The following is a 25,810-nucleotide window of genomic DNA, read 5'->3' as shown; positions in this document are numbered from 1 at the left end:
AACATACCAGAGGGGCTTCGATGGGTTAACGTAGCAGAGGGAAGGGCTTCAATGGGTTAACGTAGCAGAGGGAGGGACTTCGATGGGTTACCGTACCAGAAGGAAGGGCTTCGATGGGTTAATGTAGCAGAGAAAGGGTCTTCGTAGGGTTACCATACCAGAGAGAGGGGCTTCAATGGGTTAACGTGCCAGAGGGAAGGGCTTCGATGGGTTAACGTAGCAGAGGGAGAGGGAGGGACTTCGATGGGTTACCGTACCAGAAGGAAGGGCTTCGATGGGTTAATGTAGCAGAGGAAGGGGCTTCGTAGGGTTACCGTACCAGAGAGAGGGGCTTCAATGGGTTAACGTACCAGAGGGAAGGGCTTCGATGGGTTAACATAGCAGAGGGAGGGGCCTCGATGGTTTACCATACCAGAGGGAGGGGCTTCGATGGGTGACTGTACCAGAGGGAGGGGCTTCGATGGGTTACCGTACCAGAGGGGGGGGGCTTCGATGGGTTACCGTACCAGAGGGGGGGGCTTCGATAGGCAAAGTGGATCACTATAGCTCTACAGCACCACCTGCCTGCAGGGAAAGGCAGCACCAGACTTTCAACCTCAGAAATACAGGGCTGCTCTGCTGCATCTCCATCCCTGTTCCTCCCAGGATCGATTGGCAGTTTCCTTCAACATTAAACTTTTCCAGTCACTCTCCAGTGATTTATCCTAACGGCCAATCCACAGGCTAGCCTAGACAGGAGGATTGACAGGATATTGGACTATATAGGGCATCACAGCTGGGCCCAATCCTGCCCTCATTCACATTTCAGAGGGCAAGGGGGAGGGTGCAGGTGACTGGCAGAGCTCGAAGCTGATGATATTCCTCCCAAGGTGGAATTAACAGCCTCAGTCTCGGTGGAGGATGGAACCCAGACCATTCTCCTGGTGTGTGGGGTTCAGTGAGTGACTGACTCTGGTCAATCTCAGGCTATGCTCTGTATCTTGGAAGTGCAGCCTCAGAGATAGTGGTCCCACTGGTGCTGTTCACACTCAATATTTGCCGAGGTCTCGGGTCTGGTCCGTATTGAAAGATCCGGCTGATGGAATCTTGCATCAGGTGACTTTACTTAGATCTTGTCCTCTGGCTGACTGGAGACTGCATGGTGCTGGTGGGGAGGTGGGGTGGAATTAAGATACGGTATCAGTAGGGATTGAAAAAGTGGGCTGGGGGGAAATTGAGGAGGAGGGATTTGGGGATTGAAGCATTTTTCAGATTGCACACAAGGTTCCAATTTTTGCTTTAATATCAAAAGCGACTTATTAAAATCAATATTTCTCACCACAATTCACCGTCTCGTTCAGCGACGCAAAACAATGAACAGAATATACAGACAAAGAAACTGTACAACCTCCACCCTGTCATACACCAATCCCTCCCAGCATTAACACAACCCCAAACCTGGAGAGGGACCCTGCGAGCCATTCCTTATTTACAGCAGTTCTTGTCTCTCTGGTACCCAGCAGACTGTGACTCCCTCCAACCCCCGTCGACCTCTGGCACTGAGCCTGGACTCCTCACCGCAGTGGGGAGGGTGGCAAGGAATGGGGGCTCACAGGGGTGAATGGCTACACTCAGGCTAACAGCACCAAACTCAGGTAACTGGAGACTGGACTCAGGACCAGAGCAAATCCTAGGGGCAGGAGGAGGAAACAGCTTCACAGTGAACAAGAGCCAAGAGCCGGAGAGGGGACGTATCAATTCCACAGTTTCCGCCACACCCAGAGCGTCCGGCAACTCAGTGACCATTCCAGACCTGCACGACCCAACTCCCAGTGCGATTATTCTTAACGAGGGAGGTCCTGCTTTCCAACCCTATAGATAGACTTTGAGCAGCGGGGCTCCCGATGAATCTGTCTCCGTATCCTGAAGAGATTCGTCTTTTTGTAATTCTGGAGAGAGAGAGAGAGAGAGAAGAAATAGTGAGTATCGGGACCTCGATGTGGGATCCATGCCATGGAGTTGGGTTGGCAGGGTAGGTAGGGGGAATGAATACATGTCCACAGGGCTGGAACACAAACCATTGGGGGTCACAGCAAATCTGGGACAACAGCTCAGACCAATGGTCCGTAAAAGAGATTAGTGGGAATATGAGCTAGAGACCCTGGGGGAGAGGGGGAGAGCTGGGGGGGGGGGGGGGGGGAAAGAGAGGGGCAGCAGGCAGAGTGCGGGGGCAGGGAGGATGAGGATGAGGATGAGGGCGGGGGCAGGGAGGATGAGGATGAGGATGAGGGCGGGGGCAGGGAGGATGAGGATGAGGGCGGGGGCAGGGAGGATGAGGATGAGGGCGGGGGCAGGGAGGATGAGGATGAGGGCGGGGGCAGGGAGGATGAGGATGAGGATGAGGGCGGGGGCAGGGAGGATGAGGATGAGGGCGGGGGCAGGGAGGATGAGGATGAGGGCGGGGGCAGGGAGGATGAGGATGAGGGCGGGGGCAGGGAGGATGAGGATGAGGGCGGGGGCAGGGAGGATGAGGGGGAGGGCGGGGGCAGGGAGGATGAGGGGGAGGGCGGGGGCAGGGAGGATGAGGGGGAGGGCGGGGGCAGGGAGGATGAGGGGGAGGGCGGGGGCAGGGAGGATGAGGGGGAGGGCGGGGGCAGGGAGGATGAGGGGGAGGGCGGGGGCAGGGAGGATGAGGGGGAGGGCGGGGGCAGGGAGGATGAGGGGGAGGGCGGGGGCAGGGAGGATGAGGGGGAGGGCGGGGGCAGGGAGGATGAGGGGGAGGGCGGGGGCAGGGAGGATGAGGGGGAGGGCGGGGGCAGGGAGGATGAGGGGGAGGGCGGGGGCAGGGAGGATGAGGGGGAGGGCGGGGGCAGGGAGGATGAGGGGGAGGGCGGGGGCAGGGAGGATGAGGGGGAGGGCGGGGGCAGGGAGGATGAGGGGGAGGGCGGGGGCAGGGAGGATGAGGGGGAGGGCGGGGGCAGGGAGGATGAGGGGGAGGGCGGGGGCAGGGAGGATGAGGGGGAGGGCGGGGGCAGGGAGGATGAGGGGGAGGGCGGGGGCAGGGAGGATGAGGGGGAGGGCGGGGGCAGGGAGGATGAGGGGGAGGGCGGGGGCAGGGAGGATGAGGGGGAGGGCGGGGGCAGGGAGGATGAGGGGGAGGGCGGGGGCAGGGAGGATGAGGGGGAGGGCGGGGGCAGGGAGGATGAGGGGGAGGGCGGGGGCAGGGAGGATGAGGGGGAGGGCGGGGGCAGGGAGGATGAGGGGGAGGGCGGGGGCAGGGAGGATGAGGGGGAGGGCGGGGGCAGGGAGGATGAGGGGGAGGGCGGGGGCAGGGAGGATGAGGGGGAGGGCGGGGGCAGGGAGGATGAGGGGGAGGGCGGGGGCAGGGAGGATGAGGGGGAGGGCGGGGGCAGGGAGGATGAGGGGGAGGGCGGGGGCAGGGAGGATGAGGGGGAGGGCGGGGGCAGGGAGGATGAGGGGGAGGGCGGGGGCAGGGAGGATGAGGGGGAGGGCGGGGGCAGGGAGGATGAGGGGGAGGGCGGGGGCAGGGAGGATGAGGGGGAGGGCGGGGGCAGGGAGGATGAGGGGGAGGGCGGGGGCAGGGAGGATGAGGGGGAGGGCGGGGGCAGGGAGGATGAGGGGGAGGGCGGGGGCAGGGAGGATGAGGGGGAGGGCGGGGGCAGGGAGGATGAGGGGGAGGGCGGGGGCAGGGAGGATGAGGGGGAGGGCGGGGGCAGGGAGGATGAGGGGGAGGGCGGGGGCAGGGAGGATGAGGGGGAGGGCGGGGGCAGGGAGGATGAGGGGGAGGGCGGGGGCAGGGAGGATGAGGGGGAGGGCGGGGGCAGGGAGGATGAGGGGGAGGGCGGGGGCAGGGAGGATGAGGGGGAGGGCGGGGGCAGGGAGGATGAGGGGGAGGGCGGGGGCAGGGAGGATGAGGGGGAGGGCGGGGGCAGGGAGGATGAGGGGGAGGGCGGGGGCAGGGAGGATGAGGGGGAGGGCGGGGGCAGGGTGGATGAGGGGGAGGGCGGGGGCAGGGAGGATGAGGGGGAGGGCGGGGGCAGGGAGGATGAGGGGGAGGGCGGGGGCAGGGAGGATGAGGGGGAGGGCGGGGGCAGGGAGGATGAGGGGGAGTGCGGGGGCAGGGAGGATGAGGGGGAGTGCGGGGGCAGGGAGGATGAGGGGGTGTGCGGGGGCAGAGAGGGAGGGGGAGTGCGGGGGCAGAGAGGGAGGAGAGCAGAGAGGGGAGGGCTCAGAGGGAGGAGAGCAGAGAGGGGAGGGCTGAGAGGGAGGGAGACAGATGGGCTGAGAGAGAAAAGGACAGAAATGAAAGTCGGGGCACAGTAATTAACACCACACCATTAAATATATAAAGTGAAAGCAGCTACTTCCAACTTCCCCACCCCTGCAATATGGACAGTGAGGAAGAACAGGTCTCCTGGCTGAGGTAAACGTGCTGACCCCAAACTAGGAAATTTCTCGTCTGTATAATTCAGCCTTGAGGAGCTGAGTTCCACCACTTCCACCATATTTGGGAATTACCTGGAGGACCCAGGCCCTGCAATTGTCTCGCTTTCAAATCGAGCGGATCCACGACTGAAATCTCCAAATTGAGCTCTAAATAGAAACAAAATCAGAAATCACAGCACATTCTAGCCAAACCCCAAATGCCACATCCCTCCCCATCTGCAGAGATCTGCAGCTCCTGCATGGAACCCAGGCACACAGAAACAACTAACATAGCCCCAGCGCAACCCTGGCCCCAAGCACAGCTCCAGCGCATTTCCTAACACATTCCTATCCTCGAGCACATTCCTCAGCACAGCTCCAGCACATTCCTAACCTCCAGCACATTCTTCAGTGCAACTGTGGCCCCCAACACAGCTCCAGTGCATTTCCCAGCACAACACTGGGCCCCAGTGCAGTTTCAGCACAAGCCTGGCCCCCAGCACATTTCCTTGTGCATTTCCCAGTGCATCTCTGGCCCCCAGCACAGCTCCAGTGCATTTCCAGGTGCAACCCTGGCCCCCCCAGCGTAGTGCCAGCACAACCCTAGCCCCCAGCCCAGCTCCAGCGTATTTCCCAGTGCAACCCTGGCCCCCAGCGCAGCACCAGTGCATTTCCCAGTGCATCTCTGGCCTCCAGCGCCATTCCAGCACAGCCCTAGCCCCAGTGCAGCTCCAGCGCTTTCCTAGCCTCCAGCACATGCCTCTGCACAACTCCAGTGCATTCACCTGCTCAACCCTGGCCCCCAGCGCAGATCCCGCGCATTCCCAGCTTCCAGCACAGCTGCCTCACCTTCACTGGGCAAAATCGTCTCTGTTTGAGGTTTGGGGTCAGCAGAGGTCAAAGTGACCAATCTTTCCTCACTTGGCTCTTCCTGCCCCCGTTTCTTATTTTTCTTGGATTTCCGGGTGCTGATCCGGACAATGCCGGTCACTATCCGGCATTCCGCATCCTTCTCATTGATCTTGTAGCCTTTGGTGATGCTATCGATGAGCTCACTGATCTCACTGCTCTTGCTGATGAAGGTTGTGTCAGATGTGCATTGGGCCAACATGTCAATCTGGTGAATGCTGAACAGCTCCAGCAGCTTCTTGTTGATGTACTCGTCCAGCTCCGCGCTCGACATGGACACATTCAGCTCATTATTCTCCAAATCCTCCTCCAGGAAGGAGGGGAATTCGTCTGAAATACGTTTGTGGGATATTGGTGAGGTGTTGCTGGGGCTTTCCGACTTCTGAGAGTTGAACAGGTGAGAGTCCTTGCGACACGAGTCTGTGGACAGACTCCGGCTGTTATTCTTATCCCAGATCACCTGCTGTCCTCGCAACTTGACATCGTAATAATTAAAACTATTGCCTGCAAGGTTAGCCTTCTTCCTGGGGCTGGCATCAGAGTTCAGGGCTATCCCAAGTGTTGGGTTTTCAATATACCGTAAAGTGTTATTCTCAACGTCCTTAGCACCTATCTGTGGCTCTGTGGTCCCCGTACATGGATTATAAACTCCAGTGTCTGTCTTACACATTCCACAGGTCACCACGCAGCAGAAAACCTCTTTAACTGTCTGCCAGGTGGCACAGGCTCCAAAGCCACATGACTCGCACACACTAACATCCTCTGCACTTTCAGCTGACCCCGGGATGAACCCAATGTTTTCCGAGTTATTCCCATTAGAATCTCTGGGATCTGCTTTACGGCTGTGACTTTTTACCAGCGATTTGCTATCCTTCCTTTCGGCCCGTCTGCTCTCTGGTGTTGAGCTTTCATAAACCTCCAGACTTAGTGAATCCACTGAGATGGGTGGCAGAGCTGTGGAAGTCACGCGCCTGGGCTTGGTCACAGGCTGGTCAGTCTGCTGTGAAGCAACTTTCCGCCAAGTTCCTTGCATGACTTAGACTGAAGGACCTGTGGTGCAAAAAGGAGAAATTTTCACTCAACACCCATGGCTCTGGGGCCCAACACTGGGCCCAAAACCCACGACACAGCAGAGGGACCCAAGCGAAGACAACAAAATGTGTTGGGGCTCCTGGGGGCATTTGCAGAGGTCTGGGCAAAGGGGCTGGTGGTGGCAGTAGGGGAGGTGACTGGTAGCCCTGGGGGTGGGAGGAAGGTGGGAAGGGCACAATATTAACCTGCAAAAACTGCTGAAGACAGTCAGAGGATGGTCCGTTCCGCATGTGATATGCGGGACCCAGGCAGGAATGGTAGAATAGGGGTCACTCGAGGTCAGACTACATGATATGCTTCTGCTTTTGGGCAACAGTTCCTATCTGATTGCAGGGCAGGAAGGTCAGTCATTAAAATAGTTCACAAAAATATGAGTAGTGAGCAAGGATTTCCAAAGTGGTCATGGTTGACCAACCTTATTGAAGACTTTGGAATAGTAACAGACATAATAGACAAGGGTAATGCAGCTGTAATATATTTGGATTTCCAAAAGGCCTTTGAGGAAATACCACACAGTAGACTCATGACTAAGTGGAGTCAGGGATTAGTATCAGAATGGATAGAAAACTGGCTACAAAACAGAATGTTACTCAGACTGGCAAAAGGTGGGGATTGGTCTTTCACAGGGACCGGTGCTGGGACCCCTGTTGTTTATCATTTACATAAACAATTTGGGCTGAGGAGTCAAAAGTACAATTTCAAAATGTGCAGCTGACATTAAATTGGGGGTGTAGTTAACACAGAGGAGGACTGCAACAAAATACAGAAAGACATTAATAAACTTACAGAATGCACATGTAACTGGCAAATGAATGTCAATACAATCAAGTCTGAGGTGTTATGTTTTACTGGGAATAATAAAAGCCACATATACCTTGCAAAGCATCTAAATGGGGCAGAGAAACAGATGGATCTGGTGGTACAGATGCACAAATCACTAAAAGTAGTGACACAATTTAATAAAGCCATAAAAAAAGGCAAGCAAAGCACTGAGCTCATTTATAGAGGGATAGAATTGAAAAGCAGAGAAGTTATGCTAAACCTGTACAGAACCTTGTTTAGAACATACTTGGCATACTGTGCACAGTTCTGGTCTCCATATTATAAATAGGATATAAAGGCACTGGAGAAAGTGCAAAAAGATTTACAAGAATGATAACAGAATAGAAAGGTTATACCTGTCAAGAAAGATTGAATTAGCTGGAGCTCTTTTCTCCAGAAAGAAGACCGAGGGGTGACCTGATAGAGGTCTTTAAGGAAATGAAAGAATTTGATAGGATAGACAGAGAAAACATTTAAGTCTGGTCTTGCCCACAAATGGAGAGGGTATAAATAAGATAGTCACGAATAAATCCAGTAGGGAATTTAGGAGAAATGTCTTTAACCAGAGAGTGGTTAGAATGTGGAACTCTACCACAAGGAGCAGTCAAGGCAAATAGTATAGATGCATTTAAGGGGAAGCTAGATTAAACACACAAGGGAGAAAGAAATAGAAGGATATGGTGGTAGGGTGGGAGGAAGCTATTATGGAGCATAAATACTAGTATGGACCTGTTATGAAAGAGTTTGATAGGAAGATGTTGAGATGTTGGGCTCAATGATCTGTTTCTGTGCTGTACATACAGTGTAATAAAAGCCAAATAGTTTAACAGTTGATAATCAAGTGCAGAGGTGGTGGGGGAGGGGAGGTAAAGAAAGAACAAAAGGGAAGATCTGTGATAAGAGTGGAGTGCCGGAGTGATTAAACAGCAAAAGGGATGATGGTGCAAGGCAAAAGGGGGTGGTAATGGGACAAGTAAAAAAAAATTAAAGATGGATCGAAAGGAGCTGTAAATGCCAACAGCAGAACCATTAACAGCAGCTACTGCCATGATAATGGGAGCATGGTTACAATCTGAAGTTGCTGAACTCAACGTTGAGGCTGGTTGTAACATGCCTAATCAAAAGATGAGGTGCTATTCTATGAGCTCGCGTTGACCTTCATTAGAACAGTATAGGAGGATGAAGACAGAGTGTTCAGACGGAATGGGGATGGAGAAATAAACTGGCAAGCGACTGGAAGCTCAGGGCTATGCCTGCAGACAGAAGGAAGTTGTTCAGCAATCACCCAATTGCTGTTGTCATCCCAGTGTAGAAGAGACTGCATCATAAACCACAAATGAAATACAGTAACAACTTGCATTTATATAGTGCCTTTAATGTCGTAAAATATCCCAAGGTGCTTCACAGGAGCGTCAAACAAAATTTGACACTGAGCCACATTAGAATAATGAACAAAAGTTTGATCAAAGAGGTAGATTTTAAGAAGAGCCTTAAAGAAGGAAAAAGAGGTGGAGAGGTTTAGAGAGGGAATTCCAGAGCTTAGGGCCTTGGCAGCTGAAGGCACGGCTGCCAATGGGGAAGCAATTAAAATTAGGGATGTACAAGAAACCATAATTAGATAAGCACAGATATCTTGTTAGTTGTAGCGCTGGAGGAGATTAAAGAGATAGGGAGTGTGCGGCTATGAAGGGATTTGTAAAGAAGGATGAACATTTTAAAATTGTGGGGTTGCTTATCCAGGAGCCAATATAGGTCAGTGAGCACAGGGGTGATGAGTAAACAGGACCTGGTGCGAATTAAGATAGGAGTAGTAGAGTTTTGGATGACCTCAAGTTTACAGAGGTTAGAATGTGGGAGGCCAGCCAGGAGTGTGTTGGAGGAATCATGTCTAGGGGTAACAAATATACTAAGTTGAAAGAAGTGCAAGTAAATTGCTATATCTTCCAGAACGAATGTTTGGGCTTTGGACGGTGGGGCGGGAGAATGTGAAAGGGCAGTTGTTGCATTTCCTGTTCTTCATATGCTTGGGTGATGGAAGAGTGGATCAAGGTGTCACAGAGAGAATGGTCCCTTCAGAATGCTGGAGGCGGTGGAAATGGCAGAGAATGATACTTTTGATGCTTGAGGCTGGTGGGATGCAAGGTGAGGACGAAGAGGATCCTATTGTGGTCCAGGGAGTAATAAGAAGGGGTAAGAGTGGAAGAGTGGGAAATGGGACGGACAAGATGGAAGGCCCCTCCAGCTACAGTGGAGGGGAATCCACAGGTGAGGAAAAAGGAAGACATACCAGAAGCACCGGTGTGGAAGGTGGCATTGTTGGAACAGTGCCACAGAGAAATTGGCAGAATGGAACGGAGTCCTTACGGGAAGTGGGCTGGGAGGAAGTATTATCTGGAGATTAACCAAGAAAATTGGTGGGCTTATAGTAGATATCGTCACACTGTGCTATCTCCCAGTCGTGTTGAGACACAGGGGCACTTACACACTCGCACCCCATACACAGAGGCTGTGATGCGCCCGCACCCCATATACAGAGGCAGTTACCAACTAACTACCCCCACTTTAAACAACCAACCAGTAGGAGGCCTGCTGTTGGAGTGTCCTTAAACTAAACTGTTTGCGGGTTCATTCCCCCTCCTTGGGAAAGAACACCGACAGGGTATTTCTGCACTTGACTCAGTACCCAGAACACTGGCAGAAACCCCAAAATGAACTGAGATTACCATCAAGAACGGCAGGTCAAGTTGATAAGACAGTTGAGAACGCATACATGATACCTGCCTTTGGAAATAGTGGCACCAAATACAAAAACAAGCAAGTTATACTAAACCTTTACAAATCACTGGTTAGGTCTCAGCTGGAGGATTTTGTACAATTATGGGCACCGAACTTTAGGAAGGATGCCAAGGCTTTGGAGAGAGTACAGAGCAGGTTCACCAGGATGATACCAAGGAAGAGGGACTTCAGTTATCTGGAGAGATTGGATAAACTGGGATTGTTATCCTTAGGGCAGAGAAGGTTAAGGGAAGACACAATACAAGTATTCAAAATTCCGAGGGGTTTCAATCGAGCAAGTCGGGAGATACTGTTTCCTTTGACAAGTGGGCCGGTAACCAGAGGTCATAGATTTAAAATAATTAGCTAAAAAACTAGAGGGAAAATGAGGAGAAACGTTTTCACAGGCAGGGTAGTTGTGATCTGGAATACACTCCCTGAAAGAGTGGTGGAAGCAGATTCTATAGGACATTTCAAAAGACACTCAAAGAGGATGAATTTTCATGGTTATGAGGAAACAAAAACAGGGCTGTGGAACTAAAATGGACAGATATTTCAAAGAGCACTGGCACTATTATGGGATGAAAGGCCTCCTTCTGTGATTTAAGATTCTATGATTCTATACCTGCAGGCATTTGTTGCTAAACTGGTTTATGATGACTAATGTACGTGCAGTCTACTCAAAACTCTAATCCAGGCCCCAGGCGATCAAGGCTGTTACTCAGTTTGTTGTTTTACTAATACAAAGATTTGAAAATACAACGAAAAATCATTCTCTCACTGCAGCACATCAGCTTCTCGCTCAACAACTATTTGCATTTCTGTTGCACTTTTAATGTAGAAAAACGCCCCATGCGCCCTACAGGCAAACAATGGACATCAAATGAAAGAAAGAGGATGGAAACAGCAAAGATGTAGATTTTAAGAAGCACCTTAAAGGAAGAAAGACAGGTAGAGAGACAGAGAGGTTTAGGGAGGGAATTCCAGAGATTAGGGCCTTGGCAGCTGAAGGCACAGCAACCAATGGTGGAACAAACAAAAAATCAGGGATGTGCAACAGGCCAAAATTGGAAGAGTGCAGAGATGTCAGAAGGTTGTCGGACTTGAGAGGAGGTTACAGAGGTAGGGAGCGGCAAGGCCATGGAGGGATTTGAAAACAAGGATGAGAGATTTAAATCTGAGTTGTTGCTCAGCTGAGAGCCACTGTAGGTCAGTAAGCACAGGGATGATGGGAAACTATGACATGGTGAAAGTTAGGATATGGTTGGTTGGCATTCTTCCATCTACGAAAGATGATGGACACACAGCAAACAATCCATTTAGGTGGGGTGTCTTCGCTTGGTGCACCTTTGCTGATGGCTGTGAAGGCCAATCCTTGAGAGGCAGGTTCTGCCACTAGTGCTGCACATGAAGCTGCCAAGTGAAGCTGTGAGTTGTTATTGTTGATAGAGACAGCAGAATTTTGGATGAGTGGAAGTTTACAGGGAGTGGAAGACGGGATGCTGGCTAGGAACATGTTGGAATAGTTGAATGCGGAGGTAACAAAGGCACGGATGAGAGGGGTGGTGGAGAGGTAGAACGAGATGGTGACGAAGTATAATGAGGCGGCATCAGTTTACCCATGGAAGCTGACCCCATATCTGCAGATGATTTTGCCAAGGGGCAGCATGTAGATGAGGAAGAGGAGTGGCCAAGGATAGATTCTTGGGAGACTCCATAGGTAATAGACAGGAAGAGAAGCCATAGCACGAGATACTCTGGCTACAATCAGAGTGGTAAAAGTTGAACCACTTAACTGAACAATGGAAGAGAGGATGAGGAGGGATAGTTTACCACGGTCACAGTCATATCGGATGTCATTTTGACTTTGATATCGGCTGTTTAAATCCTGTGGCAGGGATGGAAACCTGATTGCAGAGATCCAAGCATGGAGTGGGGGAAAGATCGGCATGGATTCAATGACTTTGAGAAGAAGGGGAGGTTGGAGATGAGGCAGTAGTTCACAAAGCTAGAGAGATCAAGGATGTTTTTTTTGATGCAAGATGTGATGACAGCAGATTTGATGGGGATGGGGACTGTACATGAGGAGAGGGAAACATTTACACTGTCAGCTAGCATAAGAATGAGGAAGGGTTTTATGGACAAGCTGAGCTCAGAGAGGGCATGAGGGGAGACAGGAGAGAAACTTGCATCCCCACCATCTTCTCGAGGGCAATTAGGGATGGATAATAAATGCTGGCCTTGCCAGCAATGCCCAGATCCCATGAACGAATAAAAACACCAAAAGATGAGCATTCAGGGCTGAGGTAGGAGGAAGCCTCACAAGAAGTTGGCCTGGTGAGCTAGTGAAAGGGAGCAAAGAGGCCGAGGCAGGATTCACTCAATCTTAGTGACAAAGAAGTCCATGAGCTCCTTACCAATGTTGTTGGAGGTGAGGGGTGGAGTAGGCAGGCAAGAACCTTTAAATGTCCCAAGGCAGTTCACAGAGACGCAAGCAGAAAAAATGGAGTCCGAACCAAGGCGGAGATTAGCAGGGCAGGGCCCGAGCGCCCGTTCAATAATTCTCCTGTCCCACTCTGCCCTTCCCCTTCCAATCTACAGCCATCGATGCCATTTACTGATACATGACACTGCCCAACGTAACCAACACATCTGCAATGACCACCCTTCCTGCACTCGTCATCTTCAGCAATCCCAAGGCTCCAGTCTGGCCTCCTGTTAGTTATGTTCCTGGTATTTTAGTGACATTATTCTTGAGGAGGGTGTTCTCCAAGGTTCAGTACTAGGAACACTGCTATTTTTTAATATATATTAATGACTTGGACTGGGGGGCACAGGGTAAAATTTTTAATTTGCATATGACGCAAAACTTGGAAGTGGCAACAAATGCTGACCTTGCCAGCAATGTCCACATCGCAGATGAAATTCAATGCAGAAATGATATGTGATGCACTTTGGTAGAAATAATAAAGAGACAATACATGCTAAATGGTACAATTTTGAAAGAATAGAGACACCTGGGGGTGTTTGTACACAAATCTTTGAAGGTGGCAGGAAAGTTAACAAAGTATAGGCATGAGTTAAAGTCCAGGGGATTGTGGGCTTTATAAATAGGGCAGAGAGTACAAAAGCTAGCAAGTTATGTTAAACCTATATAACACATTAGTTCAGCCCCAGCTGCATTATTATGTCCGATTCTAGGTTCCACACTTTAGGAAGAGCATAAAGGCTTTGCAGAAGGTACAGTAGAGATTTACTAGAATGACTCTGGGAAAGAGAGTTATGTGGATAGACTGGAGAAGCTGGAGTTCTTCCCCTTAGAGCACAAAAGACAAAGAGGAGATTTGATAGATATGTTTAAAACCATGAAGGGTTTAGATAGAGTAACTAAAGAGAAACTGTTTTCAATGGCTGAAGGGTCAATAACCAGAGGGCACAGATTTAAGGTGATTGGCAAAAGAACCAGAGGCAACACGAGGAAAAATATTTTTGCGCAACGAGAGGTTAGGATTTGAAATGCATTGCCAGGTAGGTGGAAGATACAATTGCAGCCTTCAAAAGGGAACTGAATAAATACTTGAAAGGGAAAGAATTACAGGGATATGGGGAAAGAGTGAGGGAAATGGGACTAACTTGATTGTTCTTTGAAAGAGCTGACACAGACTTGATAAGCTGAATTGTCTCCTCCTGTACTGTACTACTCTATGATTCTATAGTCTTTTTTTTGTGATGCTGGTTGAGGGATAATTATTGACCAGGACACTGGGGAGAACTCTTCTGCTTTCCTTCAAAATACTGGCAGTGGGATATTTTATATCTACCCGAGAGGCCTGACGTGCCTCAGTTAACATCTCATCTGAAAGATGACAGCTTTGAGACAGTGCAGCGCTCCCTCCGCCCTGCCTCCCCGACGGTGCAGCGCTCCCTCCGCCCTGCCTCCCCGACGGTGCAGCGCTCCCTCCGCCCTGCCTCCCCGACGGTGCAGCGCTCCCTCCGCCCTGCCTCCCCGACGGTGCAGCGCTCCCTCCGCCCTGCCTCCCCGACGGTGCAGCGCTCCCTCCGCCCTGCCTCCCCGACGGTGCAGCGCTCCCTCCGCCCTGCCTCCCCGACGGTGCAGCGCTCCCTCCGCCCTGCCTCCCCGACGGTGCAGCGCTCCCTCCGCCCTGCCTCCCCGACGGTGCAGCGCTCCCTCCGCCCTGCCTCCCCGACGGTGCAGCGCTCCCTCCGCCCTGCCTCCCCGACGGTGCAGCGCTCCCTCCGCCCTGCCTCCCCGACGGTGCAGCGCTCCCTCCGCCCTGCCTCCCCGACGGTGCAGCGCTCCCTCCGCCCTGCCTCCCCGACGGTGCAGCACTGCCTCTGCACTGCCTTGGAGTATCAGCCTTGATTACGCGCTCAAGTCTCTGGTGTGGGACTTGAAACCAGAACATTCTGACTCAGAGCTAAGAGCACTGCCCACTGAGATACAGCCGTGGCCTGAACCAGTTACTCAGCTCATGGGCGATGAGTACTGGCTGCATGAGACAAGTTGCTGAGGACAATCAAACACCCCTGGTGTCATCTTTGATCCTGTCTCACAATAAACTGGAACCATTCAACATCCTTCCATCTCCCATTGCATCACATATATTCAGCAGGTTGAGGATTACATTTATCACTTCATCCTACCCCAAAGAGGTAATTGTTAAGCTTTCATCAGTCTGACATTCTTACAACAATTCATCCTTTTGCTCAGTTAGTCACAGTCAACGTCAACTCCCCACTTCCTTCAAATGAACAGTGACAGATGGTATTTCTCTGCCATGGCCGCCCCTCCCTCACTGATCAGTGGGACAGTGATGGTGGTTAGGATTCCATGAGCACCCGTGCAAGGTCATTGACCTGAAACGTTAACTCTGTTTCCCTCTCCACAGATACTGCCTGACCTGCTGAGTGTTTCCAGCATTTTCTGCTTTTATTTCAGACTTCCAGCATCCGTGGTATTTTTCTTTTGTTTAAATATTTGCAGAAAGATGTTCACAATTCCTTTTGAAAGAAAGAAAAACGTGTATAAGAAAATTTATAAAGCACCTTTCACAACCTCAGGATACCCCAAAGTGCATCACAGCCAATGAATTACTTTTGAAGAGTCTTCCAGTCTCTCTCTCTATACAGAACTGCACCATCAGGGCTGTACTGATACACAGCCCAAGTTCCATCATAGTCTCGGCCTCCAATGTGGGATGACGTGATGCAACTTACATGTGTTTCAGCCATTCAGGAAACTTCAACAGCTCAGTGTCTACATCTCGGCAAACAACTCTCCCACCAAACAAGCTCCACAATATTTCAGCTGGTTTCACTCTTGCAGCAGTAGCAGCAGCAAGTTATATTTTTATGCTGCCTTCAACATAACAAAATGGGTGTCTTTAAAAAATTATTTAAATATTTTGGCAGAGCTGAATATGAAAATGAAAGACTACCCAAGGATCAAGACATAGCTGCTGAAGTAGAGATCAGTAAAAGTAGAGAGAGAGCAAAGCTGGCAGAGACTCACATCCTGAATGGACAGACAGGCAGCTGCAGAATCTAATCTGCCACAGACGCCCAGTCCAGCCGCCTGGCCCTGCCGCAGACGCCCGGTCCAGCCGCCTGGCCCTGCCGCAGACGCCCGGTCCAGCCGCCTGGCCCCCGGTCCAGCCGCCTGGCCCTGCCGCAGACGCCCGGTCCAGCCGCCTGGCCCTGCCGCAGACGCCCGGTCCAGCCGCCTGGCCCTGCCGCAGACGCCCGGTCCAGCCGCCTGGCCCTGCCGCAGACGCCCGGTCCAGCCGCCTGGCCCTGCCGCAGACGCCCGGTCCAGCCGCCTGGCCCTGCCGCAGACGCCCGGTCCAGCCGCCTGGCCCTGCCGCAGACGCCCGGTCCAGCCGCCTGGCCCTGCCGCAGACGCCCGGTCCAGCCGCCTGGCCCTGCCGCAGACGCCCGGTCCAGCCGCCTGGCCCTGCCGCAGACGCCCGGTCCAGCCGCCTGGCCCTGCCGCAGACGCCCGGTCCAGCCGCCTGGCCCTGCCGCAGACGCCCGGTCCAGCCGCCTGGCCCTGCCGCAGATGCCCGGTCCAGCCGCCTGGCCCTGCCGCAGACGCCCGGTCCTGCCGCAGACGCCCGGTCCAGCCGCCTGGCCCTGCCGCAGACGCCCGGTCCAGCCGCCTGGCCCTGCCGCAGACGCCCGGTCCAGCCGCCTGGCCCTGCCGCAGACGCCCGGTCCAGCCGCCTGGCCCTGCCGCAGACGCCCGGTCCAGCCGCCTGGCCCTGCCGCAGACGCCCGGTCCAGCCGCCTGGCCCTGCCGCAGAAGCCCGGTCCAGCCGCCTGGCCCTGCCGCACACGCCCGGTCCAGCCGCCTGGCCCTGCCGCACACGCCCGGTCCAGCCGCCTGGCCCTGCCGCACACGCCCGGTCCAGTCCTGCTGCACTGAAGCTGGTGTAAAAACGATTTACTTAGACGATAGCTAAACTGAAAGGTTACATCTATCAAGAAAGGGGTTCTTTTCTATATGAGGGGTGACCTGATAGAGGGCTTCAGGATTATGAAAGGGCTTCATCGGGTAGGTGTAGTGATGTTTCCACTTGTGGAAAAGTCTAAAACTAGGGGCCATAAAAATAAAATAAATCTAATAAATGCTAAAACTAATAAATCCAATACAGAATTCTCAAAAAAGTTATTTAGCCAGAGAGGTTAGAATGTGGAACTCGCTACTCCAGGAAGTGGTTGAGGCAAATAGCATAGATGCAATTAAAGGGAAACTAGATGAAGATGAGGGAGAAAGGTGTAAAGTATAAATATGAGCATGGCCTATCAGACTACCCATTTCTGTACGGTAAGAAAGGGCAACACTGCACAGCCTTAGAATACTGGACAGAAGTGCAAGTAGGCACAATGGAGTCAAGCCCGACGGAGGACTGGAGTCAGAGTTTTATTTACCTCGATTTATAATCCTTACCAATAACAGTCAGGGCTTTTAGGGTACACACCAACTGCTTTTCTCCCTGAATTCACCACATGGGTTCTCCCAGACTGGCAACAACACCAGATTCGCGGACTCATGATATTAAGGGTTATGGAACTAAGGCAGGTAGATGGATACAGATCAGCCATAATCTAATGGTATGACAGAACAGGTTTGATGGGCTGAATGATCACCTCCAGTGCCGAGTGTCTGACAGAGGGTATTGTCTCAGGATGTTGCGTAATTATTATTCTGTAATCATCTCAATACCCAACTGATTGTCTGAATATAGCCTGATCCACTGCTGCTGACATTCTCTTCAAACTATTCACAATTGCTACAGCTTTCTATTGCTCCAGGTAGACATTAGCCAACCCAAAAACCGGCCCGGATACAGCTTCAAGGTTCTTAGACTTCTGTGAAGAATGGCAGTTCATTCAGAACCTGCTCCAACTTATCGGATCTGACAGCTTAAAGATCTTCCAATCCACTGAGACCCAATCCTACAAATCCAACTGTCCAATAATTGGTACCGGTATATTTTCAGACACCCTAAGCCTCGGCTGCTCAATGGATGCCAGTATTTCACCAGCCATTAAACAGCTTCCTTCAGCAGACAGCACACACTTACTATGTGAATATTTTTACCAGGCTCCATGTCTCGGCCCAGCTGCACTCCCAGATCAGACCCCTTGCCATGTGCCCTGCCACAGGCTCTCCCAATGTGTGCCCAACCAGGCTCCCTACCACAGCCAGAGTCCTGGAGACAGACTCCGATCCTTGGCTCAAAGAATGCACTCTCACCTGGGTCAGTAGGTCATGGATTTGAGCCAAACTCAAGGACTTCAACCTCTTAATCTAGGCCCATAAGCCAGTGCATCACTGGGGGAGCACCGCGCAGTCATAGGGGGCAGTACTGGGGGAGCACCGCGCAGTCGGAGGGGTCAACACAGAGGATGCGCTGCACTGTCGGAGGGGACAATACCGAGGGACTGCTGCACTGTCGGAGGGGTCAATACCGAGGGAGTGTTGCAGTGTCGGAGGGGTCAATACCGAGGGAGTGCTGCACGGTCGGAGGGGTCAATACCGAGGGAGTGCTGCACGGTCGGAGGGGTCAATACCGAGGGAGTGCTGCACGGTCGGATGGGTCAATACCGAGGGAGCGCTGCAGTGTCAGAGGGGTCAATACCGAGAGAGTGCTGCACTGTCAGAGGGGTCAATAACAAGGGAATGCTGCACTGTCAGAGGGGTCAATACCGAGGGAGCGTTGCAGTGTCGGAGGGGTCAATACCGAGGGAGCGCTGCACGGTCGGAGGGGTCAATACCGAGGGAGCGTTGCAGTGTCGGAGGGGTCAATACCGAGGGAGCGCTGCAGTGTCACGGGGGTCAACACCGAAGGAGCGCTGCACTGTCACGGGGGTCAACACCGAGGGAGCGCTGCACTGTCACGGGGGTCAACACAGAGGGAGCGCTGCACTGTCACGGGGGTCAACACAGAGGGAGCGCTGCACTGTCACGGGGGTCAACACAAAGGGAGCGCTGCACTGTCACGGGGGTCAACACCGAGGGAGCGCTGCACTGTCACGGGGGTCAACACCGAGGGAGCGCTGCACTGTCACGGGGGGTCAATACCGAGGGAGCGCCTCTCTGTCGGAGGGGTCAGTACCGAGGGAGTGTTGCACTGTCACGGGGGTCAATACCGAGGGAGTGTTGCACTGTCACGGGGGTCAATAACTAGGGAATGCTGCACTGTCGGAGGGGTCAATACCGAGGGAGAGTTGCAGTGTCGGAGGGGTCAATACCGAGGGAGCGTTGCAGTGTCGGAGGGGTCAATACCGAGGGAGCGTTGCAGTGTCGGAGGGGTCAATACCGAGGGAGCGCTGCACTGTCGCGGGGGTCAATACCGAGGGAGCGCTGCACTGTCGCGGGGGTCAAAATCGAGGGAGCGCTGCACTGTCGCGGGGGTCAATACCGAGGTCGCGCTGCACTGTCGCGGGGGTCAATACCGAGGTCGCGCTGCACTGTCGCGGGGGTCAATACCGAGGGAGCGCTGCACTGTCGCGGGGGTCAATACCGAGGGAGCGCTGCACTGTCGCGGGGGTCAATACCGAGGGAGCGCTGCACTGTCGCGGGGGTCAATACCGAGGGAGCGCTGCACTGTCGCGGGGGTCAATACCGAGGGAGCGCTGCACTGTCGCGGGGGTCAATACCGAGGGAGCGCTGCACTGTCGCGGGGGTCAATACCGAGGGAGCGCTGCACTGTCGCGGGGGTCAATACCGAGGGAGCGCTGCACTGTCGCGGGGGTCAATACCGAGGGAGCGCTGCACTGTCGCGGGGGTCAATACCGAGGGAGCGCTGCACTGTCGCGGGGGTCAATACCGAGGGAGCGCTGCACTGTCGCGGGGGTCAATACCGAGGGAGCGTTACAGTGTCGCGGGGGTCAATACCGAGGGAGCGCTGCACTGTCGCGGGGGTCAATACCGAGGGAGCGCTGCACTGTCGCGGGGGTCAATACCGAGGGAGCGCTGCACTGTCACGGGGGTCAGTACCTAGGGAGTGTTGCACTGTCGCGGGGGTCAATACCGAGGCAGTGCTGCACTGTCGGAGGGGCCAATACCGAGGGAGCGCTGCACTGTCACGGGGGTCAGTACCTAGGGAGTGTTGCACTGTCGCGGGGGTCAACACAGAGGGAGCGCTGCACTGTCGCGGGGGTCAATACCGAGGGAGCGCTGCACTGTCACGGGGGTCAATACTGAGGGAGCGCTTCACTGTCACGGGGGTCAATACCGAGGGAGCGCTGCACTGTCGCGGGGGTCAACACCGAGGGAGCGCTGCACTGTCGGAGGGGTCAGTACCGAGGGAGTGTTGCACTGTCACGGGGGTCAACACCGAGGGAGCGCTGCACTGTCACGGGGGCCAGTACCGAGGGAGCGTTGCACTGTCACGGGGGTCAACACAGAGGGAGCGCTGCACTGTCACGGGGGTCAACACCGAGGGAGCGCTGCACTGTCACGGGGGTCAACACCGAGGGAGCGCTGCACTGTCACGGGGGCCAGTACCAAGGGAGCGTTGCACTGTCACGGGGGCCAGTACCAAGGGAGCGCTGCACTGTCACGGGGGTCAACACCGAGGGAGCGCTGCACTGTCGGAGGGGTCAGTACCGAGGGAGTGTTGCACTGACGCGGGGGTCAATACCGAGGGAGCGCTGCACAGTCGGAGGGGTCAATATCGAGGGAGCGTTGCAGTGACGGAGGGGTCAATACCGAGGGAGCGCTGCACGGTCGGAAGGGGTCAATACCGAGGGAGCGTTGCACGGTCGGAAGGGGTCAATACCGAGGGAGCGTTGCAGTGTCGGGGGGGTCAATAGCGAGGGAGCGCTTCACTGTCGCGGGGGTCAATACCGAGGGAGTGCCTCTCTGTCGGAGGGGTCAGTGCCGAGGGAGCGTTACAGTGTCGCGGGGGTCAATGCCGAGGGAGCGCTACAGTGTCGCGGGGGTCAATACCGAGGGAGCGCTGCACTGTCGCGGGGGTCAATACCGAGGTCGCGCTGCACTGTCGGGGGGGTCAATACCGAGGGAGCGCTTCACTGTCGCGGGGGTCAATACCGAGGGAGCGCTGCACTGTCGCGGGGGTCAATACCGAGGGAGCGCTGCACTGTCGCGGGGGTCAATACCGAGGGAGCGCTGCACTGTCGCGGGGGTCAATACCGAGGGAGCGCTGCACTGTCGCGGGGGTCAATACCGAGGGAGCGCTGCACTGTCGCGGGGGTCAATACCGAGGGAGCGCTGCACTGTCGCGGGGGTCAATACCGAGGGAGCGCTGCACTGTCACGGGGGTCAATACCGAGGGAGCGGTGCACGGTCGGAGGGGTCAATATCGAGGGAGTGTTGCAGTGTCGGAGGGGTCAATACCGAGGGAGCGCTGCACGGTCGGAGGGGTCAATACCGAGGGAGCGCTGCACGGTCGGAGGGGTCAATATCGAGGGAGCGTTGCAGTGTCGGAGGGGTCAATACCGAGGGAGTGCTGCACTGTCGTGGGGGTCAATACCGAGGTAGCGCTGCACTGTCGGAGGGGTCAATACCGAGGGAGCGTTGCAGTGTCGGTGGGGTCAATACCGAGGGAGCGCTGCACTGTCACGGGGGTCAATACTGAGGGAGCGCTTCACTGTCACGGGGGTCAATACCGAGGGAGCGCCTCTCTGTCGGAGGGGTCAGTACCGAGGGAGCGCTGCACTGTCGCGGGGGTCAATACCGAGGGAGCGCTGCACTGTCACGGGGGTCAACACCGAGGGAGCGCTGCACTGTCGCGGGGGTCAATACCGAGGGAGCGCTGCACTGTCGCGGGGGTCAATACCGAGGGAGCGCTGCACTGTCACGGGGGTCAACATCGAGGGAGCGCTGCACTGTCGCGGGGGTCAATACCGAGGGAGCGCTGCACTGTCACGGGGGTCAATACCGAGGGAGTGTTGCAGTGTCGGAGGGGTCAATCCCGAGGGAGCGCTGCACGGTCGGAGGGGTCAATATCGAGGGAGTGTTGCAGTGTCGGAGGGGTCAATACCGAGGGAGCGCTGCACGGTCGGAGGGGTCAATACCGAGGGAGCGCTGCACGGTCGGAGGGGTCAATACCGAGGGAGCGCTGCACGGTCGGAGGGGTCAATATCGAGGGAGCGTTGCAGTGTCGGAGGGGTCAATACCGAGGGAGTGTTGCAGTGTCGGAGGGGTCAATCCCGAGGGAGCGCTGCACTGTCGCGGGGGTCAATACCGAGGGAGTGCTGCACTGTCGTGGGGGTCAATACCGAGGTAGCGCTGCACTGTCGGAGGGGTCAATACCGAGGGAGCGTTGCAGTGTCACAGGGGTCAATACCGAGGGAGCGCTGCACTGTCGCGGGGGTCAATACCGAGGGAGCCTTGCACTGTCGGAGGGGTCAATACCGAGGGAGTGTTGCAGTGTCGGAGGGGTCAATACCGAGGGAGCGCTGCACGGTCGGAGGGGTCAATATCGAGGGAGCGTTGCAGTGTCGGAGGGGTCAATACCGAGGGAGTGTTGCAGTGTCGGAGGGGTCAATCCCGAGGGAGCGCTGCACTGTCGCGGGGGTCAATACCGAGGGAGTGCTGCACTGTCGTGGGGGTCAATACCGAGGTAGCGCTGCACTGTCGGAGGGGTCAATACCGAGGGAGCGCTGCACTGTCGCGGGGGTCAATACCGAGGGAGTGCTGCACTGTCGTGGGGGTCAATACCGAGGTAGCGCTGCACTGTCACGGGGGTCAATACCGAGGGAGCGCTGCACTGTCGCGGGGGTCAATACCGAGGGAGCCTTGCACTGTCGGAGGGGTCAATACCGAGGGAGTGTTGCAGTGTCGGAGGGGTCAATACCGAGGGAGCGCTGCACGGTCGGAGGGGTCAATATCGAGGGAGCGTTGCCGTGTCGGAGGGGTCAATAGCGAGGGTGTGCTGCACTGTTGTGGGGGTCAATACCGAGGGAGTGTTGCAGTGTCGGAGGGGTCAATACCGAGGGAGCGCTGCACGGTCGGAGGGGTCAATATCGAGGGAGCGTTGCAGTGTCGGAGGGGACAATACCGAGGGAGCGTTACAGTGTCACGGGGGTCAATACCGAGGGAGCGTTGCAGTGTCGCGGGGGTCAATACCGAGGGAGCGCTGCACTGTCGCGGGGGTCAATACCGAGGGAGCGCTGCACTGTCGCGGGGGTCAATACCGAGGGAGCGCTGCACTGTCGCGGGGGTCAATACCGAGGGAGCGCTGCACTGTCGCGGGGGTCAATACCGAGGGAGCGCTACAGTGTCGCGGGGGTCAATACCGAGGGAGCGCTGCACTGTCGGAGGGGTCAATACCGAGGGAGCGCTTCACTGTCGCGGGGGTCAATACCGAGGGAGCGCTTCACTGTCGCGGGGGTCAATACCGAGGGAGCGCTGCACTGTCGCGGGGGTCAATACCGAGGGAGCGCTGCACTGTCGCGGGGGTCAATACCGAGGGAGCGCTGCACTGTCGCGGGGGTCAATACCGAGGGAGCGCTGCACTGTCGCGGGGGTCAATACCGAGGGAGCGCTGCACTGTCGCGGGGGTCAATACCGAGGGAGCGTTGCAGTGTCGCGGGGGTCAATACCGAGGGAGCGCTGCACTGTCGCGGGGGTCAATACCGAGGGAGCGCTGCACTGTCGCGGGGGTCAATACCGAGGGAGCGCTGCACTGTCGCGGGGGTCAATACCGAGGGAGCGCTGCACTGTCGCGGGGGTCAATACCGAGGGAGCGCTGCACTGTCGCGGGGGTCAATACCGAGGGAGCGCTGCACTGTCGCGGGGGTCAATACCGAGGGAGCGCTGCACTGTCACGGGGGTCAATACCGAGGCAGTGCTGCACTGTCGGAGGGGTCAATACCGAGGGAGCGCTGCACTGTCACGGGGGTCAACACAGAGGGAGCGCTGCACTGTCACGGGGGTCAATACCGAGGGAGCGCTGCACTGTCACGGGGGTCAATACTGAGGGAGCGCTTCACTGTCACGGGGGTCAATACCGAGGGAGCGCTGCACTGTCACGGGGGTCAATACCGAGGGAGCGCTGCACTGTCGCGGGGGTCAATACCGAGGGAGCGCTGCACTGTCGCGGGGGTCAATACCGAGGGAGCGCTGCACTGTCGCGGGGGTCAATACCGAGGGAGCGCTGCACTGTCACGGGGGTCAATACCGAGGGAGCGCTTCACTGTCACGGGGGTCAATACCGAGGGAGCGCTGCACTGTCACGGGGGTCAATACCGAGGGAGCGCTGCACTGTCGCGGGGGTCAATACCGAGGGAGCGCTGCACTGTCGCGGGGGTCAATCCCGAGGGAGCGCTGCACTGTCGCGGGGGTCAATACCGAGGTAGCGCTGCACTGTCGGAGGGGTCAATACCGAGGGAGCGTTACAGTGTCACGGGGGTCAATACCGAGGGAGTGTTGCAGTGTCGGAGGGGTCAATACCGAGGGAGCGCTGCACGGTCGGAGGGGTCAATATCGAGGGAGTGTTGCAGTGTCGGAGGGGTCAATACCGAGGGAGCGCTGCACGGTCGGAGGGGTCAATACCGAGGGAGCGCTGCACTGTCGGAGGGGTCAATACCGAGGGAGCGTTACAGTGTCACGGGGGTCAATACCGAGGGAGTGTTGCACTGTCACGGGGGTCAATACCGAGGGAGCGCTGCACTGTCGGGGGGGGTCAATACCGAGGGAGTGCCTCTCTGTCGGAGGGGTCAGTACCAAGGGAGTGTTGCACTGTCACAGGGGTCAACACCGAGGGAGCGCTTCACTGTCGGAGGGGTCAATACTGAGGGAGTGCAGCACTGTCACGGGGGTCAATACCGAGGGAGCGCTTCACTGTCACGGGGGTCAATACCGAGGGAGCGCTTCACTGTCGCGGGGGTCAATACCGAGGGAGTGCCTCTCTGTCGGAGGGGTCAATACCGAGGGAGTGTTGCACTGTCACGGGGGTCAATACCGAGGGAGCGCTGCACTGTCGGGGGGGGTCAATACCGAGGGAGCGTTGCACTGTCACGGGGGTCAATACCGAGGGAGTGCCTCTCTGTCGGAGGGGTCAGTACCAAGGGAGTGTTGCACTGTCACAGGGGTCAACACCGAGGGAGCGCTTCACTGTCGGAGGGGTCAATACTGAGGGAGTGCAGCACTGTCACGGGGGTCAATACCGAGGGATCGCCTCTCTGTCGGAGGGGTCAGTACCAAGGGAGTGTTGCACTGTCACAGGGGTCAACACCGAGGGAGCGCTTCACTGTCGGAGGGGTCAATACTGAGGGAGTGCAGCACTGTCACGGGGGTCAATACCGAGGGAGCGCTTCACTGTCACGGGGGTCAATACCGAGGGAGCGCTTCACTGTCGCGGGGGTCAATACCGAGGGAGTGCCTCTCTGTCGGAGGGGTCAATACCGAGGGAGTGTTGCACTGTCACGGGGGTCAATACCGAGGGAGCGCTGCACTGTCGGGGGGGGGGGGTCAATACCGAGGGAGCGTTGCACTGTCACGGGGGTCAATACCGAGGGAGCGCTGCACTGTCGGAGGGGTCAGTACTGAGGGAGTGCTGCACTGTCGGGGGGGGTCAATACCGAGGGAGCGTTGCACTGTCACAGGAGTCAACACCGAGGGAGCGCTTCACTGTCGGAGGGGTCAATACTGAGGGAGTGCTGCACTGTCACGGGGGTCAATACCGAGGGAGCACCTCTCTGTCGGAGGGGTCAGTACCAAGGGAGTGTTGCACAGTCACGGGGGTCAATACCGAGGGAGCGCTGCACTGTCACAGGGGTCAACACCGAGGGAGCGCTTCACTGTCGGAGGGGTCAATACTGAGGGAGTGCTGCACTGTCACGGGGGTCAATACCGAGGGAGCACCTCTCTGTCGGAGGGGTCAGTACCAAGGGAGTGTTGCACAGTCACGGGGGTCAACACCGAGGGAGCGCTGCACTGTCACGGGGGTCAATACCGAGGGAGCGTTGCACTGTCGCGGGGGTCAACACCGAGGGAGCGCTTCACTGTCACGGGGGTCAATCCTGAGGGAGTACTGCACTGTCACGGGGGTCAATACCGAGGGAGCGCCTCTCTGTCGGAGGGGTCAGTACCAAGGGAGTGTTGCACTGTCACGGGGGTCAACACCGAGGGAGCGCTGCGCTGTCACGGGGGTCAATACCGAGGGAGCGCTTCACTGTCGCGGGGGTCAACACCGAGGGAGCGCTTCACTGTCGCGGGGGTCAATACCGAGCGAGTGCCTCTCTGTCGGAGGGGTCAGTACCAAGGGAGTGTTGCACTGTCACGGGGGTA

At 55.9% G+C, this 25,810-nt stretch overlaps 1 protein-coding gene across 1 annotated transcript; it reads right to left on the bottom strand.

Moving 5' to 3' along the window:
- Nucleotides 1-1,264: 1,264 nt before the first annotated feature.
- Nucleotides 1,265-15,040, bottom strand: kdf1a (keratinocyte differentiation factor 1a). The gene is made up of 4 exons (XM_068010955.1): nucleotides 14,946-15,040; nucleotides 5,275-6,384; nucleotides 4,519-4,593; nucleotides 1,265-1,928 (listed from the first exon to the last, which is right to left on the bottom strand). The coding sequence occupies exons 2-4, from the start codon at nucleotides 6,365-6,367 to the stop codon at nucleotides 1,852-1,854; spliced, it is 1,245 nt and encodes a 414-aa protein (XP_067867056.1). The 5' UTR covers nucleotides 6,368-6,384; nucleotides 14,946-15,040; the 3' UTR covers nucleotides 1,265-1,851.
- Nucleotides 15,041-25,810: the final 10,770 nt, after the last annotated feature.

The sequence above is a fragment of the Heterodontus francisci genome, chromosome 31 (genome assembly GCF_036365525.1).
Source record: "Heterodontus francisci isolate sHetFra1 chromosome 31, sHetFra1.hap1, whole genome shotgun sequence".
Taxonomy (NCBI): Eukaryota; Metazoa; Chordata; class Chondrichthyes; order Heterodontiformes; family Heterodontidae; genus Heterodontus; species Heterodontus francisci.
The sequence above is the reverse complement of the archived record's forward strand: the minus strand, read 5'-3'. Positions and strand labels throughout refer to the sequence as shown.